At 35.8% G+C, this 18,021-nt stretch overlaps 1 protein-coding gene across 1 annotated transcript in view; it reads right to left on the reverse strand.

Moving 5' to 3' along the window:
• The window catches only part of OAS2 (2'-5'-oligoadenylate synthetase 2), a gene marked incomplete at its 3' end in the record, with an annotated part of 33,524 nt that overhangs the window by 9,006 nt on the left and 6,497 nt on the right, over positions 1–18,021 (reverse strand). Inside the window, 7 exon segments of the mRNA XM_074297217.1 lie at positions 3,859–4,040; positions 6,645–6,957; positions 8,129–8,311; positions 9,813–9,966; positions 11,268–11,494; positions 13,133–13,320; positions 17,404–17,647. Of these exon segments, the coding sequence (XP_074153318.1) occupies positions 3,859–4,040; positions 6,645–6,957; positions 8,129–8,311; positions 9,813–9,966; positions 11,268–11,494; positions 13,133–13,320; positions 17,404–17,647 (1,491 nt within the window).

Genomic DNA, 18,021 nt, shown 5'->3' on the forward strand with positions numbered 1-18,021 from the left:
AAAGTGATAATTTTGTTTCTCCATTGCCATGCTTATTCTTTTGATTTTTTTCTTGATATATTATGTCTATTATTTTTAATACAATACTGAATAATAAAAGTGCTAATAAACATAATTACTTCATCCTTTATTTTATTAGAGGCTTCTAATTTATTCCCATGATAGACAATGCTTGTTGTTGGTTGGTATCAGATGGATACTATCTATTATTTTAATGAAATTTCTATTTATTCTTATGCTTTCTAGTGCAAGTCTTCTTAAACTTTTCTCATTTGCAACCTCTTTCCACCTGAGAAATTTCTATGTGACCCTGGGTATATAGGTATATAAAATATGTATACAAATAAAAATTTACTGATAATAAATCATGATTTGTGGACTTCTACATTCAGTTATGTAACCCAAAGTTTAAGAAGTTTTGTTCTTGTTTTTAATAGGAATGGGTGTTGTATTTTGTCAAAAGCTAGTTCTATATTTATTCCTCTGATCAAATAATTTGTTGTTTTTGTTTTTAGTATGGTCAATATCAGTCAATAACATGGTTGATAATATTAATATGATGAATTATGTTTATATTTTTGTAAATATTCATCTCTTTTATTTAAATTGTTAGTTTTATCAGAACAAAGTTGAACAAAATAGCTCCCAACAATTGCTTTAATTTCATCGTTATTAGCTGTATCTTCACTCTTTTCATTTTTGATATTGACAATTTGGCTTTCTTTTTTATTTTTATAAATCAAATTAGCCAATAGTTTACCTGTCTTGTTCTTTTTCCCCATAAAACCAGTTTCTAGTTTTATTTATTAATTAAATATTTCTTAACTTTCAATTTTATTATTCTCCTTTGGTTTTTAGTATTTCTTTTTTGTTTGTAAATGGGAATTTAATTGTTTTTTGTTTTTCTAGGCTCTTTTTAGTTGCATCTCAATTTATTGATCTGCTCTTTATCTCTCTCTCTTATTTATTGATGCGTGTTTCAAGTTGCAAAATTTCCCCAAAATATTGTTTTGGTTGAATCTTACAAATTTCGATATGTTGTTTCATTGTTGTCATTATCTTTAGTGAAATTATCAATTGTTTATATTTGTCCTTAGACCCACTGTTCTTAGGATTAGATTTCATTCTTTCCTATTAATTCTTAGTTTGTACTTTAAAGGTCCTTTATTGAATGTAATCTTTATTTCATTGTGATCTAAAATGGATGAATTTAATATTTCTGCTTTTTTCATTTGTTTTTGAAGTTTTTATTCTCTAATACATGGTTAGTTTTTGTGAAGATGTCATATGTAGCTGTGAAATAGGTATGATGTTTTCTATTCCCATTCAATATTTTCCAGAAGTCTATCATATCCAACTTTTCTAAAATTCTATTCATGTCCTTAACTTTTTTGTTATTTATCTTATGATTGAATTTATCTGGGTCTGACAAGGGATAATTTGAGTTCCCTACCAGTATAGATTTACTATCTATTTCTTCCTGTAACTTCTTTAATTTTTCCTTCAAGAATTTGGCTGCCTTGCTATTTGGTGAATATATGATGGCTATTGATAGTCAATAATTTATGATAATTTTTTTTAGAAAAATGTAATTTTTCTGGTTATCTCTTTTAATTAAGTTGATTTTTGCTTTTGCTTTGTCTGGGAAAACTCTTGTTACACTTGCCTTTCAAAAAATTAAGTGAAGCATAATAAGATTCTCCTCTAACAACTTTATCTCCTGTAAACAACATATTATTGGATTCTAGTTTCTAATCCATTCTATCCTCTTCCATTTTGTGAATGAAATTATTCACATTCACATTCACAGTAATGATTGCTGTGCATTTTCCTCAGTTCTATTTTTTGGTATTTACCTTCTCTTTTTTACCCTTTTCATAATTTTATTGTAATGCTTTCATTTTCCCTCATTTTTCCTCTATCCCTCTTATTTGATTTCTAAAATCTTTTTCTTTTGCTTTCTTTAGCTCTTTTAGGAATTCTTGTTGGCTTTGTGTTCAATTTCATTTTTCTTTGAGGCTTTGCTTATATATATTTTCAAATTATTGTCCTTTTCTGAATTTGTATCTTGAGTTTCTCTGTCACCACTATAGCTTTTTATGGTCAGATTCACTGTTAGCTCATTCTTTTCTTAACTTTGAACTTATGTTAGAGTTGGGCTCTGCTGAGGTGGGATGAGGAAAATTACCAGCCAGAATTTGTATTTTTTTCCTTTCTGATGCTTTTGCAACTTGATCTGAAGACCTGTTTTGGTTCTTCAAATATTGTGTGATCCAGAGAGAGATCTGGCCATTGCTCTCCTGGTTTATATTTTGGTCACATATGTATGGCCTCTTTGTTCTCATTACTGTAATTACTCCTCTCTACTTTAGAACTGAGACCTGGAACTGGATAATAGTTGACAGAGCTGCCAAATGGTACCTGCTCCTGCTACTAGTTTTAGCACAGGGGTCCCTTAGAATCTCTTGATAACAAGGTGGTCAATCTCCTTAATATACCTTGGCTCCAAAACCTATGACTTATTCCACTTTCATCATGTCACCTTCCTGGTCATCCTCTTACTCCAGTTTTTGTACACCTCTTTTTTTTTTTACTTTCCCAAGCTATCCTGGACTAGAAACATTACTTACTATGACTTTTTGTTGGCTTTCCCACTGAGAATTGTGTTTTGTGTTTTTTTGTGGTCACTTTGTAAGTGTTTGGGCACGTTTGGCAGTGGTAATTTTTCACTCTCCCATCTTGACTCTCCAAATCACCTTTAAAAGGGATTATTTCATACTTATTTGACTTGCTTTGGGAAAAATTAACTTTTAACTAATATCATTGTGACTATGGACTTGGGAAGTTTGGGAACATTTCTTTTAGGACCTCATACTTATTTTCAAAACAAGACTGAGTTTCCATTTGTTCTGGAACCTTTGGGGTTCAATTGAAGAATGGAAATGTTTAATGAAAACTTTTTCCTTTTGAGAAAACACAATCAGGATTTCACCTTCTTTCCTTATATACAATTACTATTTTTCATGAACTCTCCAGTCTAGTCAAATGGGATCATTTGATCCTTACACTACCCAACTTTCTGTCTTTTTCCAGGCCATTGCTCATGTTAGGTCAGAATGCTCTTTCTTCTATACTGAACCTTATAAAACCATAGCCCATTGTCTCAAGAGGCCTTTGGGGATTCTTCTAGGGATGATCACTCCTACCATCTTGAAATTATTTCTTACTATTTTGTGTTTGCTTAATCATGTTCACATTGTATCACTTCATCACCATCAATACCAGTGGAACCTAGTCATCTTGAGATCAAGGATTGTCTTATTTATAGTACAAGACCTTCTACATAGTAAGAACTTGATAAATGTTCATTGAAATAAATTAGGTGGCAGAAAAGTGGTAGAACTGAATTTTAGGTGTGACTTACACCTCTGGGATCCTTTAAAGATGCTCGGGAGTAAAAATATAGGGCAAAAGCCACTGAGTACTCCCAAAGTGACTGTTTTGTCTTTTCTCTACAGCCACATATTGAAAGAGCCTGTGGCACCTGGTGGCACCGATTAACAAGCAGATACTTTTGTGCTGAAGCAGAAAGATTGATAGACTTGGATCCAAGATATCTGAGTTTGAATCAATTTCTGAAACAAACTGTAGATAACTCATCTCATCTCCATGATCCTCAGTATCCTTAATCTATAAAATGGAGGTCATAATGTTTGTATTATTTGTCCCAGAAGGTTGCTGTAAAAAGAGCTCTTTGTAAATTGTAAACACAATCTAAAAATACATCATCAACAGTAAATGATGAATCTTTTTGGTACCATAACATGAAAACTATAAGGGTTAGTTTAAGAAATGTACCTGTTTGTACCAGTACTTCATTAGGCGTATAAGACTCTTAAGCTTGGTAGTACGAGGTCTGATGAAGTCTCTTTGCAATTCTATGAAACAGGTAGAGAATTCACTCCCACTGTTGCATTTGAATGTTTTGATGAGGTGGATATAAATCTCAGGGTCTGGTTTAGATTTTGAAACCTGTGGATCTACCATGGGGAAAATGATAATAAAATTTACTGTATAGTTTTCAAAGAACTTTTGCATAACATTCTAGCACTACAGATTTTGAATCAGTATCAGACACAAGTGGCCAAAACCTCATAGCCTTAATCTTAGCTTTAAGATGCTCTGGAAGACAAGAATATCTATTTTGTTTAGTAAAGTAAAATCACCAAGATTTTATATATATAAATAATGATTTTTTTTTCTAAGTTATCAGAGAATACATATAAAATACATATACATATAATTTGAAAAGTACAAATTCCACATATATATACTTTAAGAAGCAATTTCATTACTGTGAATATCTCCTACAATGATGGAAGGTGTAACCCCTATACAATTTGATAGATGATTTTGAGAATTGCTGTGGTTGAAAATTTCAACACCTTGTAGCTCATCTGGGCTCAAGCTTCTCTAGGCCTAAGTGAGCTAATTTGTCAAAATGTAGCCCACAATTAAGGATTTACCGTCTTGCTTAAAATTGTTAGAGCTAGTGTTATCTATTTTAGAACTATAGCTTTTTTTCAAATAATAGCCCAGTGCTCCAATAGAGGGTCATCTCTAACCCATATTGAAACCTTTAATGGAGTAGCCTTTAATGGAAGACTATGTAAATATAGTATTATATATTATATATCATAATAAATAATTACTAATAACAACCAATCATCCCCAAATATACTGTGTAATATAGTGATGATGGCTTTCAAGCTATTCCTTGAATAAGATCCTCTATCTCTAAACTGGTTGTTTCCTCTTCCTGGAATTCTTGCTCTCATCTCTACCTCTTAACTTTCTTGATTTATTTAAAGTCTTATTTGCTTTCCTTTTTTGATTATCTCCAATTATATATCATGTTTTTTTTTATATAGTTATCTCCTTCCTTAGAATGTGAGCAACCTGAGAAATAATAATTAAGTCCATGGAAGTTAATACAGTTATCAAGAAAGCTATGGAAGGGAAGTAGGAGAGAAAGGGAAGAGAAAGAGAGGAGAGAGGAAGAGAAGAGAAGGAAAGAAGTGGGTAAGGGAGGGAATGGAAAGGAAAATCATCAGTTATTTATTAAGCTCTCTGGGTGGCCAATGTTTTGTTTGATACTCCTATGCCCAACTCTAATAAGGGGTCCCTGCCCCAGAAGAGCTCATAGAGCCTTTTGGGGGGCAAAGTATTGATAGTCTATATTAAGACTTCTTAAATTTTCATTTGCATCCCCGTTTTGCTCAAGTAATTTTTGCGACCTTGGGCATATAGGTATATAAAATAGGTATACAAATCAAATATTTACTGACAATGAATCATGCATTTGCAACCACACATTCAGTTTTAAGGCCCCATATGAGATCAAGAACCACAGTTTAAGAAGCTGGTCTAGACCTTCCTGATGGTCTGTGGGTTGGGTGTCTAATGTTTATGGAACATAACCTTAAGGGATAAGGAATACTTTGTGGACATTTTCTAACTTTCTTGGCTCTTGTCCTGTCCTGGTAAATCTGGAAAACTCAAGCATCCTAGGGCATAGTATATCAGAGCTTCCTGAAGGAACTCTGAAAGAACTCCAGAGTTTTTTGAGAGGACAGAGATATTAGAGGAAAATTTTACTAAGGGTAAGACAATTAAAAAGAAGTCATGGAATTAGCAACCATTATTTACAATTATATGTATGTGTATACACACACACATATATATGTATATATATATATAGTAATAAACTCTAGGAATTCATATATGTATATATATATATATATATATATATATATATATATATATATATACATATATGAATTCCTAGAGTTTATTACAATACTAAGTATGAAGGTATCATGTTAGGTTCTTACCAAGTGCTAATGAGATAATGAGATATTAGGTTCTTACAAAGTGCTAAGTCAGTACTTAACAATTCTCTAGTTCCGGCCTTTACTGAGAATTTTACTTGTGAACTCCTGGGGAGGAGCTTACATGCTTAGGAGGGGCAAGTTCATTGGTTGAAGTAATTTTTCCCAGAAGCCCTTGTGTTATCCCACGCCCATTCTCTGGGAGGATAAAAGAGGGCGGCACTCAAGAGAAAGAGAAGAGTCTTGTCTGGGCCAGACTAGAGGTGGCTCTCTGGAGGAAGAAGTCACTACTCTGGACCAGAGTTGGTGGCAACTGTCTGGAGACAACGGTTCTCTACAGGAAGAAGAATCTGTTTGAGAGATTTGAGTTGACACAGCAGATCTCCTCCCAGAGAGTGATCGGCAGTCTCTGGAGACAACAGAACTTTACAAATTGGCTCCCAACATGGGGCAAGGACTTTTGCTTATCCTGACAAGGACTTATTCTGAGCCCTTCAGAGGAGCTAGACCGGACCATTGCAGTATCATTAGTAAAATCACCCCATAAGTAGTATATTGACTCTTTTGTCCTTCAAGGGAAGCATACTGTTGAAAGTATTGTGTGTGTGTGTGTGTGTGTGTCTGTCTCTCCCCATATTTCTCCATCTCTCTTGTCTCTCTGTCTCTATCTCTCTCTGTCTCTGTCTCTTCCACTCCTCCCAGTAATCCTATCTTTCTTTCCTACAAGCCAAGGCCAAGGAAGGAAGATCTCACCCAAGGCATCAAAGGCTGGCAGCAAATCAAATTCTTGGCACCGGTTAAGAAGTTTTGATTTCAGGTTGAAGCTCAGCACTCGTGGGTTCTTCCATTTTGTAACCTCAAACTTTATTTCAAAATCCTTCAGAGGACGGTATAGAAGGTACTTTTGAATTTCCTTGATGATCATGGCCCTGCTGGCATTTTGATCATTATGGTTTTGGAAGCAGTTGAAAAAGATAACCAAGTCTACATCAGAGTCTCTTGGATACAGGCTCCATTCAGGGTCTGAGATTCTTCTCAGGGCTATGCCTTTGGCAGTAGATCCAACCTGATGGGAAAGAAAAGTAATAGATCATCTTTCCTCATGATCCAGAATTGAAAGGCATTCTATTGCCTGTTTCCTCTATGACCTCAGGCAAGTCCCTTAATATTTCTGGGCCTCACTTTCCTGAACTGTAAAACAAGCAGGTTGGTTCCTTCTAATGGTGGGTTCCTTTTAAATCCTAATACTGACTTGTAAAGGTCTTTCTGTCCAACCATACCCAAACAAGAATTCTATTCCATAGTACATTCGATAAATGGTCAGATATGGCCTAATGGTCCAAATGTGGCCTAACTAGGAAAAAATCCCAAAGGGATTATCATTGCCTTGGTTATGAACACTGTACATCTCTCCATGCAGTCTAAGTTTCCATTAGCTTCCCCAGCATCCCATGCTATTCTGGGTTAGCTCTCCAGATACCATTTACAGAACACTATTTTTTTTGCATGAAGAATCCTTCTAAATGATAGTGCCTTCCTTCCCAAACTACTTGCCATTTGGTTAACTTTGCATACATAAATATATGTACATTTATTAACTATATTTATGCTGTACATAAATATGTGTGTGCTTGTTTCTTTAATTAGAATATAGATTCCCTTTTAGTAGAGATGATTTCATTTGTACCTCTACTATAGTTCCAAATACATGATAGCTTCCTAATATATACTTGTTGATTAATTTTAAAAATGTAAATTAAAACAACTCTGTGCCAGTCACTGTGCTAGCCTCTGGGGTTACAAATGCAAAAAAATGAATCCCTATTTTCAAGAAGCTTACATTTTTAACAGAATAGATAAATAGTAAAGAAGCTGAGGAGAAGTTGGGTGTTAACTTCCTTGGAAAAGGAGTAAGGATGACTACCAGGATACAATATCAACCAAGATCTTGAATGGGTAGAAACTTTTAATAGGAGGACCTTCAGAGGAAGAGAGGTTGCTAAGTAATGGAAACAAAGGAAGAGACTGGTAATGAGGAGAAAAATATATATTCTAATTCTCTCTCCAGAACCAGAATGTTGAGGGACATGAGTGGAGGCACATATAACAGTGGAGAGAAAAGACAGTAATTTGGGATTGTGTATGGGAGGTGAATCTCTCTGAGTATATGAAAGGAAAGGAAGAAAAAAAAGAATGAACCATTTCCTAAAGAGTGGGACTAGGAGAACAAGGCTTACCTTCACAATGTTCTTAACAGTTATGGTTGAATCTTTGAAATATTTTTCTGTCAGGAAATTAAAGATGGCCTGGATAATGTTCACAGCTTTGTTAATCTGTTCCAGGGATTCTTGTTTAGGTTGGAGAAAATCATGGATGAATTTATCAAGCATATGGCCTCGAGTTACATAAAGAGATGCTGGCTGGGGAAGAGACAGATAGATTAAATAATCCACTATAATAACCTCTCTGACCTAAAAAATTTGGAGGAATAGTTTCTATCATAGTCTGATGGAAGAAACATGATGAATGAATACATGCAGACACCAATTAGTGCGACCAAAAATCCTATACAGTATTGAGACACATCCCTCGTCACCTTCAAGTATCAAGTAATCTTAGGAAGGAAAAATAAGAATTGTAGGAAGCTTTTATAAGGGTTTAAGGGTTAGGGGTTAGGCTGGCTAATTAGGGAAGGTTTGCTAGAGAAATTAAGATTTGCTTTAATTTCATGGAAATCTGAATTAAATTATCTCCTATTTCCAAAATATAAGCCCTTTGAAGGACTTTTATATTTATATTTCTAGCACCTAGGACAGTTCCTAGCACCTAGGACAGTTCCTAGCAAATGATAGGTTTTTGATAAATGCTTCTTGATAGATTAATTCCTACTACGGGCTGGACAATGTGCTAGGCAATGAGTTTATGAAGTAAAAGGAGTCATTTCTCTAACCCACGACAGACATACAAAAAACAGAATTACCAAAATAGCTTTTGCCTTCAAAGCCCCAAATCCAGTCTTTAAAACAAAAGGTATAGAAAATAAATAGAAAATTTAAAGAAAATAGAGACAAAGTGATTTTTTCCCCTGGGGGATAATAGCATTAACCATCCAAGCCAAGTTTTGCAACAAAGTGGTAGGGGTATGGATTAGCATGGGTATTAGATCATAAACTGGAAAGAGCAATCCATTTGCAAAGAAAATTGCATTAGATTTCTGAGACAAAAGCATGATTAGATGGATCAAAGACATTAAGGTGAAGTTTTTTGAAGTAGTTGGGAGGGTAAAGGTTAGGAATACCAGAGGAAGTCTGAATTAGGAAAAAGGGACCAAGAGATATGACTGAGAGAAAGAGAGCAAGAAGCTCATGGCTAGGTCCTGTGATAGAAGTCAGTAATCTGCCAAATATGTCAAAAAGGGGATTAGGTTATTTCTGTGAACAAATGTTAAGACTTATTTGGAATGCGTTCTCTCTCTCTCTCTCTCTCTCTCCCTTCTCTCCCTCTCTCTATCCCTCTCTGTTTCTCACTCTGTCTTTGTCTCTCTGGTTATCTCCCTTTCCCCACTCTCTCTTCATTTTATCTCTATCTGTATCTCTCTCTGTGTGTGTCCCTGTGTGTGTGTCTTTCTGTCTCTGTCTCTCTCTGTATGTCTTTATTTATCTGTCTTTCTGTCTCTCTCTGTGTATCTCTATCTCTGACTCTGTCTCTGTGCTCCCCTTCTTCCAGCTCTCTCTGTCTCTGTCTCTCTCTCTCTGACTCTCTATCTCTGTCTCTTTCCTTTCCCCTCCATCTCTCTTTTTGTCTTTGTTTCTCTCCGTGTGTCACTCTCTGTCTCTCGTTCTGTCTGTCACTGTCTCTGTTTCTGTTGGTCTGTCTGTCTGTCTCTCCCCCCAACACACACAAAAATATACACATACACACCAGTATATCCCAGGGCTTCCAAAATGAAGAATTCTCTTCCTTAAAAGATGGCAAAGTTGACCAGTTTTTCGCTTCTTTGGCCAGCTGTTTCCAGAGTTTAGGAGCACTTTCAGCGACATTTCTAGTTGGGTCTGCTGGATCTAGGATGATTGGCCTAGAAATCATGTAAAGGAATCAGAGATGAGCTTTCTCAGGAGCTGTGGTGATTCTTGAAGTGTGCTAGGATTAGAGTAGAATGGAGGAAGACTCTTGTCTGGGTTTCAGGAGAAATAAGTTCTAGTGTGGCTCTGACTGACTAATCTGTGAAAATCTAGGTTCAGATTCCATCTCTAACACTATCTGTGTGACCTTGTGCCTCAGCTTGTGCCTCAGCTTCTTCATCTGGAAAATTAGCAGGTTAGACTAGATAGCTTCTGAGATTCTTCCCAACCCTAGGTCTACAATCCTGTGTATAAATGCAATGTTATCTTTTTTCTTTCCTTCCACTACTTCTTTCCCCCTTTTCTCAGTCCAAAGTCCAAAAGTATCAGGAACTGAGACATCTATATTCTAGTCCTAGAGATCTCATGCTATGTGACTTTAGATAAGTTCTTTCCAATTCAATTGCCTTCTCTCTAAAATGAGGGGTTACTCTAACTGATCTCTAAGAGGCATCATAGTATAATAGAAATGAGTGTGCTCTAATTGGAATTAGAAGAGAAATGGATTCTAATCCTACCGTTGATGCTGACTAGCACTGTGACCTTGGATAATTCACTTGTTTCCGAGCCTTGATTTCCTCATCTCTAAAATGGCATAATAATAAATGGCCTAATGCACTGTTTATTTTTATATGGCAATTTATCATTTGCAAAGTGTTTTCCAAACATTATTTCTCTGGAGCTTTACAACAATCCTGTGGTAGATGCTATTGTCTCCATTTTGTAGATGAAAGAATAGGTTGATAGAGGTTGGAATCTAATTCTCTCCTGATCGTAACACAAGCATCTTAGTTATTACCTAATACAACCTTTTCTGATACCTGTGGTCTATTACTCTCAAATCAGGGTCTACTTCTTGAGTATTTACTAAGAATGTAGGCAAAGCCCTTTGGAGGTCTCAAGTTGCCATATGACTGTTAGCATTATTATTTTCTAAGGCTTCTTCTGCTTCTGAAATTCTCAGGGTCTAATTTTGATTTGTTCCTAAGATAACCAGAGTCTCCTAATTCTAGATGGGGTCATGGAAAGTCTTCAATGGATTAAGTGTCTGCTCAGAAAATTTTTTTCTAAGTCAAGTGACTTGTCCAAGGTCACACAGCTAGGAAGTATTAAGTATCTGAGATCAGATTTGAACTCAGATCCTCCTGACTTCAGGGCTAGTGTTCTATCCACTGTACTACCTAGCTGCCCCTCAGAATTTTTTTTTATCCTTTTCCACAAATCAAAGGAACCAAGATGGTGAAGAGATTGGTACCTGTCTTTTTGGAGTTGGGACTGCAAATAATTCCTAATGGTCTCATCCTCAAAGTCATAATTGACCGTCCAGTAGATACAGAGCTCGTTGTACTTTGTGATCAGCTCCAGGACTGTTAGGATGCCTTCGGCTATGTTGAAATCATCTTTTCCACTTCCCTGCTCCCAAGCATAGACTGTCAGCAGTTCCAGAGCATATTGTAGGGGCAAGGAGTCTTGCTTCAGCTTCTTTTGATGGTGCAGAAATGGGATATGAAGACAATCAGTGAGGAACTAGAGGGCTCTTCCCCACCCCCAAGTCCTTATGTGAGACTACCTGCAACCACCCAGGCCTATTACTAGGAGAGTATATTCCCCTCCTGAAAGTAACATTCAGAACAGCGGAGAAGTCAGACTTCTATAATTGGCTGGTCAGCCAGCTCTTTCCATTGGGTGGGACAGACTTCCAGGGACTCCATTTCCTTCAGTTACAGACAAGGGCATGGGTTCTGAGCAGGGGCTCTCAACTTTTCCTTGGGTTGAGTTCTTTGAGTTCTGGTTAGTGAGACTTTATAAGCTTCCACATGAGTAAAATGGTATCATCCTAGAACTATCCACATCTGCACTAGAGTCCTGATAAAGAGACGTTGAACTCTTCCAATGCCCCCCATGTCAATTCTTTTTCCTCCCCCAAATTACTTAGAATTTGTCTATAAGCTTGCCATCTCCCTCTTAGACTGGAAGCTTCTGAGACTTGGAATGATTATAATTTCTGCCTTTATATCCCCCATGCCTAACTGTGTTTGGCAGCTAGTAACTACTTAAGAAAATGCTGCTGGATGGTGCAATGGATAGTGTCAGAAAGATCTGAATTCAGATGGGATCTCAAGTATTTATTAGCTATGTCACCCTGGGCAATAGGCTTAGCCTCTCTCAACTTCAGTTGTAAAATGAGGAAAATAACAGCATCTTCCTCCCAGAGCAGATCATAAATCAGTGAAAATCATCAAATGAAGATATGTATTTTAAGTATTTTGTAAACTGTTATAAAAAGGTTAGCTATTCTTTGAATTGAACTAAATAGATTTGAATTGCTTGAAAACCTTAAATAAGGGGAGGAGGATCCTATCTAATTATTAGGAAAATTTCCTTTTCCTTCAGTCCTAATTAGCTCAACCAATCTAACCCATGGCTCTCAGTTTTGCCCTCTGGCAGCCAGAACTGGCTAATTTTCTAAATGATAGGTCTTCAAATCCTTAAAAATAGCAAACATTCCCATGTATTTCTTCTCTTATAGTATGAACTTGAGATCTCTTACTAATTGTTACTCTCAAGTCAAATCAACAAAAGTACTTATTAGGGTGTGTATTACTGTGTATCAGACACAGGTCTGTGAATACAAAAAATGGTTTCTCCATGTCCTTTTAAAAATATAATAAATAAATAAAATAAATAAAAATATAATAAATAAATAAAATAAATAATGATAAATAGAAAAATAATAAAATAAACAACAGAACTCTTTATGTATGGTCTAATCATGGCAGAATACAGCTGGCTATCACTGCTTTATTCTTGGGACAATATACTTCTTCTCATATAGACCCAAATCAACTACTTACTGGTTGTGGTATTACCCTGTTGCCCATATTGAACTTCAGTAGGCTAAAACCCTATTCAAAACAGTAAGGTCCAAGTAAACCGTGTTATTATTTGAGCCAAATTAGACATTTTGGTAGGGCTTGTGGATGTCTGTTATATCACCATCACATTTTTATCTTAAAAATTGTATACTGTTAAGGAAATTGTTTTCAACTCTGATGACAAGGGATTAAAAGCAGATCCACTTGAACTTTAAAAACCTGCAGAGCCCAGCATGCATAGTACCTCCTGATACCAGTGCTTCACCAAGAGTATTAGGTCCTTCAGTTTTCGGGGGAGATTGCTGAAAAATCTCCTTTGTAGTTGTGTGAAACAAAAGGGTGATTCAAAAGCAGATTTCCCTGGATTTATCCATTTCTGGTAAGTGTCGATGCTTGGTTTATCCCTTGAGGTCTGCCATCCACTTGGTTCAACTAGATAGGAGAGAATACATGAAATCTCAGGCCCTTCCACCGAGACAAGCCTCCAGCAGAGCAAACTTCAGTGGCTCTCTATTCTCCCCAGATAAAATACAGATTCCTCAGTCTACCATTTAAAGGCCTTTAAGAATCAGTGCAAAAGCAAGGAGATGGAGAAGGCACGCTGAATTTGGGGCATAACTGTTATTCCAAATTGGCCAGAATGTCAAGTTTATAAAGGATAATAATGTGAAATAATTCTGAAAAAGCAGGTGGAAGCCAGCTAGATAGCATGGTGGATACACCTCTGAACCTGAAATCAGAAAGATCTGAATTCAAATTCAGCCTTACACACTTATTCATTGTATGGCTCTGAGCACTTAACTTTTGTTTGTCTCAGTTTCTTCATCTGTAAAATGGGAATAAAAATAGCACCTCCCTCCCTTGGTTAATGTGTGGATAAAATCAGATATTTTAAAGGTTCTTTTCAAACCTTAAAATGTTCTAGAAATGCTTTGCTTGGTAGTGTCAGTTCTATCAAATTGTTCATGATCCTATTTGGGGATTTCTTGGCAGAGATACTGAAGTGGTTTGTAAACTCCTTCTCCAGCTCATTTTATAGATTAAAAAAATGGAGGCAAACAGGATAAAGTCACCTGCCCGGGATGACACAGCTAGTAAGTATTTGAGACTGGATTTGAATTCAGGAAGATGAGTCCCAAGATTCAGTTCTGTTATCTCAATCATGTTTGAACCCAATTGAAATTTCTTTGGTAAAGATAATGGAATGATTTGCCCATCTCCTTCTCCAGCTCATTTTATAGATGAGGAAACTGAGGCAAAGAGAGTGGAATTACTTGCCAAAGATCATACAGCTAGAAAGTATCTGAGGCATATTTGAACTCAGGAAGATGAGTCTTCCTGACTCCAGGCTTAGTGCTCTATCCTTTGTGCCACCTAGCTGCCCTTAATTCTATTAATTCTGTTTTAGCCATCTTAATTCCCTCTCTTGATTTCTTCCTCTGATGAGATGACCACATTGTTTTAAATGCCAAATGTGTGTTTGCCTAAAAATTATTTTATGAAAAACTCACATATGGCAGTCAGAAGTGTTACAAGGGCATTCTCAAGGTCTCTCTAAAGAACTCTGGGATTGATTTCATCATATAGGAGATGCTGACAAGGGACTGCCAACATGACATGCATGGTCAGAGCAGGTGCTGTGTTCTATGAGCAAAGCAGAACTGAAGTTGTCCAAAAGAAATATAAAATGTATCTTGAAATACAAATTTAGAGAATCCATCCCAAATGGCCTATTTGTCCTCAATCTATAACAAGCAATTCCAAGCTCATATTGGTCCGACCAGCCAGTTGCTCACCCTGAAACTTGATTCTAACACAATCATATCATTTTGGTCTTCTTTGAGAACGAAAGACAACAACCACCAGTTTAATTAGTATATATAATATAATTAGTATATATTTATATCTAATTAATGATTAAAATTAGTATATTGGTGAACTTTGTGATTTTAGCAGTTTGATTTTTTTAATAATCAGGATGAAATAGAATTATGTGCTAGGCTATGTTCTTTTTTTCACTTTTTATTTTATTTTTTAAAATAGTTTTTATTTACCAGATATATGCATGGGTCATTTTACAACATTGACAATTGCTAAACCTTTTGTTCTATTTTTCTTCCTCCTTCCCCCCCCCCATATGGCAGGTTGACCAATACATGTTACATATATTAAAGTATAAATTAAATACATTATATGTATACATGTCCAAGCAGTTGTTTTGCTGTACAAAAAGAATCGGACTTTGAAATAGTGTACAATTACAGGCTATGTTCTTAACCAGATCTGTGGAAGTAAGATATTGGAGGTCACAGAGCTCTAGCTTAACATTACTCTTCACCTTGTGCTATCTACCCAAAATATAGACACAAAAATCAAGAAGAAACAAGGCTTTTTAAAGGGTCTTTTGATAGATCCTAAACAAGGATTTGTCTAGTTTTGTAAATTCAAACCATCAAGTGATGACAATTATCACAAGAAAATTTAGAAGTTACCTTGAGGGATGGATAGGAAATCTAAGGTCTAAAAAAGTAGATCAGCTGAGGGTCAGAGCAGTTAGGATAGACTTTATCTATATAAAAACAACTAACACTTTTTTTTTCTTTTTCTAAGGCTGGGGTTAAGTGACTTGCCCAGGGTCACACAGCTAGGAAGTGTGAAGTGTCTGAGACCATATTTGAACTCAGGTCCTCCTGAATTCAGGGCTGGTGCTCTATCTACTGCGCCACCTAGCTGCCCCCAAACAACTAACACTTGAAGAATTAAATATTTAACTTACACAAAATCATAGGCTCTCGATGTTGGAAGGGATCTCAGAAAATAACTAATATTGGGCAGAAGTCTCTCTATAAAATCCAGCTTTCTGGTGAAGAATAATGGGGAACTTATTCTCTCCCTAAACATTCCACTTTTGGATATTATTAGGAAATTCTCATTGTTAGGAAGTATTTTCTAAAATTGCAAAATGTAAAATTTGTAAAATTCTACAATTTTCTAAAATCTTCATTTCTGGGTGAATTCCTTATTATTTTGATGCTTGCATGTTACCTTTAATGACTGTATAGGATCTGGTGCCCCCTCCTCCATTTTTTTTAAATCCACGTCTTGGGGAGACCTAGCTAGATACAAACTATTCCCAATTTTCCTAGAGTGAAATTTGAGTTTCCTCATAAAGAACCAGAGAATGAATGATATCTCAAGGGCTGCCCCAAGGATTGGTAAGCACATATCTAGAGCTCTGAGCCATGAATAAATTTTGTTAATATAAATGACCAACTTTAAGCTCTGGTTTTTCTGTTTTGGAAAGATAAGCTCTACTAACTATAAAAAAATATATTTTAAAAATTTTCATAGTATATTATTTTTCTTTTCAAAATATATACAAAGATAGTTTTCACTATTTTCCCTTGCAAAACCTTGTGTTTCAAATTATAAATAAATTTAAATGGTCATCTAAGAGCAGTAGCTTGCTCTATGGTTTTTTTTTTCTTCTTAGAGACTATTCCAGAGATGTTAGAAAGTAGAGAAGCATCAGGCTATATGGGAAATAGTCATCACTCAGGGAGAAAGAGAGAAGCAGGCAGAAAGAAGGGAAACTCACAGGTTTAAACTCTGCTTCTGTGCATATGTGATTGTATAATTCTCAACTCAGCTTCCTCATTTGTAAAATATAGATGATATCAAAGGTCACTTCTAGTTCTAAATCTATGGTCCTAGAGATTCAAGCAGAAGTCAGTTTGATTTAGGAAATGAAAGTAAATGACTCTTTTCAATTAAAATCCCAACTTCTAGAAAGCTTCTTAAACTATGAGTCACAAAACTGACTGTGGGACTCATGAAATTATGATTTATTATCAGTAAATGTTTAATTGGAAAGCTTATTTATATAGTCTATATTTTATATAATTATATACTTGGGGTCATGTAAAAATTTCTCAGGCAAAAAGGGGTCACAAGTAAGAAAAGTTTAAGAAGCCCTGTTCTATAAGAAGCCTTTCCCAACTCCTTTTAATTCTAGGGTCTTTTCTTTGTTAATTATTTTTATTTATTGTAAATATATATATTTTTTGGAAAATCATTGTTTGCTTATTGTCTCCCCTACTTGATTGTGAGCAGGGATCATTTTTTGCCTCTCTTTAGCCAGGCACATAGTAGGCACTTAATAAATGTTTACTGATTGACTGACTAGGTTACTTTTAGTTACTTTGCCTTGAAATGGTTTAAAAATTAAGTAGTTGTATCTTAAAATCATATTTTATATAATAAATGTAAGTGTAAAATGTTCTTATAAGAAACAAAAAGGGTTCTAATACTGACTGGACAAATAGCTCAATGTGTGACTTTGGACAAGCATGCCTCCTCTCAACTTTAGTTTCCTGATCTGTAAAATGGGGAGAATGATCCTTGATTTTCTTGGGTATCCTCCACCAAAGAGGCATCTTTACTCCTTCAGTCCCCCTCTTATTGCCAATGCCCTATATCACCTGCTGACTTGGTACCTCTCCAGGGAGTACTTACCCAAAGTACTGAAGACAGGATGGATGTCAAAGGTAATGGTTAGCTCAGACTCTATCAGCTCCAGCTGGAACTTTTCATTTCCTATATTGAACTTCCCCATTGCTCTAGTCAGTTCAAAGATCTTTATAAAGTCCTTTATAAATGTCTGCTTTATATAGGCCTCTGCAAAAGGTTCACTGAAGAAGATGACAATGGTGCCATCAGAGTGGCCTTTGAGAACAGTGTTTCTGCCATAGGATCCACCCTACAATAGAAGAGAAGACTTTTGACTATAAAAATATCCCTTCCTCCCTGTCCATCATTCATGACGCAGCCTTTGAGAGAAACCTCCAGACAAGAATGACCAGCTAACCCAGCTGTCTTTGGGTTGTCCCACACCAGAGTTTGTAGCCTTGCCCTAGAGTCCCAACTCCATTTGATGGTCCTAGAAAACAATAACAGTTCATGTCACTAAAGGTTATTAGATTTTTAGACTCTTAGGGATTCAAAGACAAATACTGAACCACCGCAAAGAGCTTACACTCTATTCAACATGATGGGGATGGGGAAGAAAACAAGCATGTATTAAATATCTATAGTGTATCTGAGCCCTTTATAAATATCTCACTTAATCTTTAT

The sequence above is a fragment of the Sminthopsis crassicaudata genome, chromosome 1, assembly GCF_048593235.1.
Source record: "Sminthopsis crassicaudata isolate SCR6 chromosome 1, ASM4859323v1, whole genome shotgun sequence".
In the NCBI taxonomy this organism is placed as follows: Eukaryota; Metazoa; Chordata; class Mammalia; order Dasyuromorphia; family Dasyuridae; genus Sminthopsis; species Sminthopsis crassicaudata.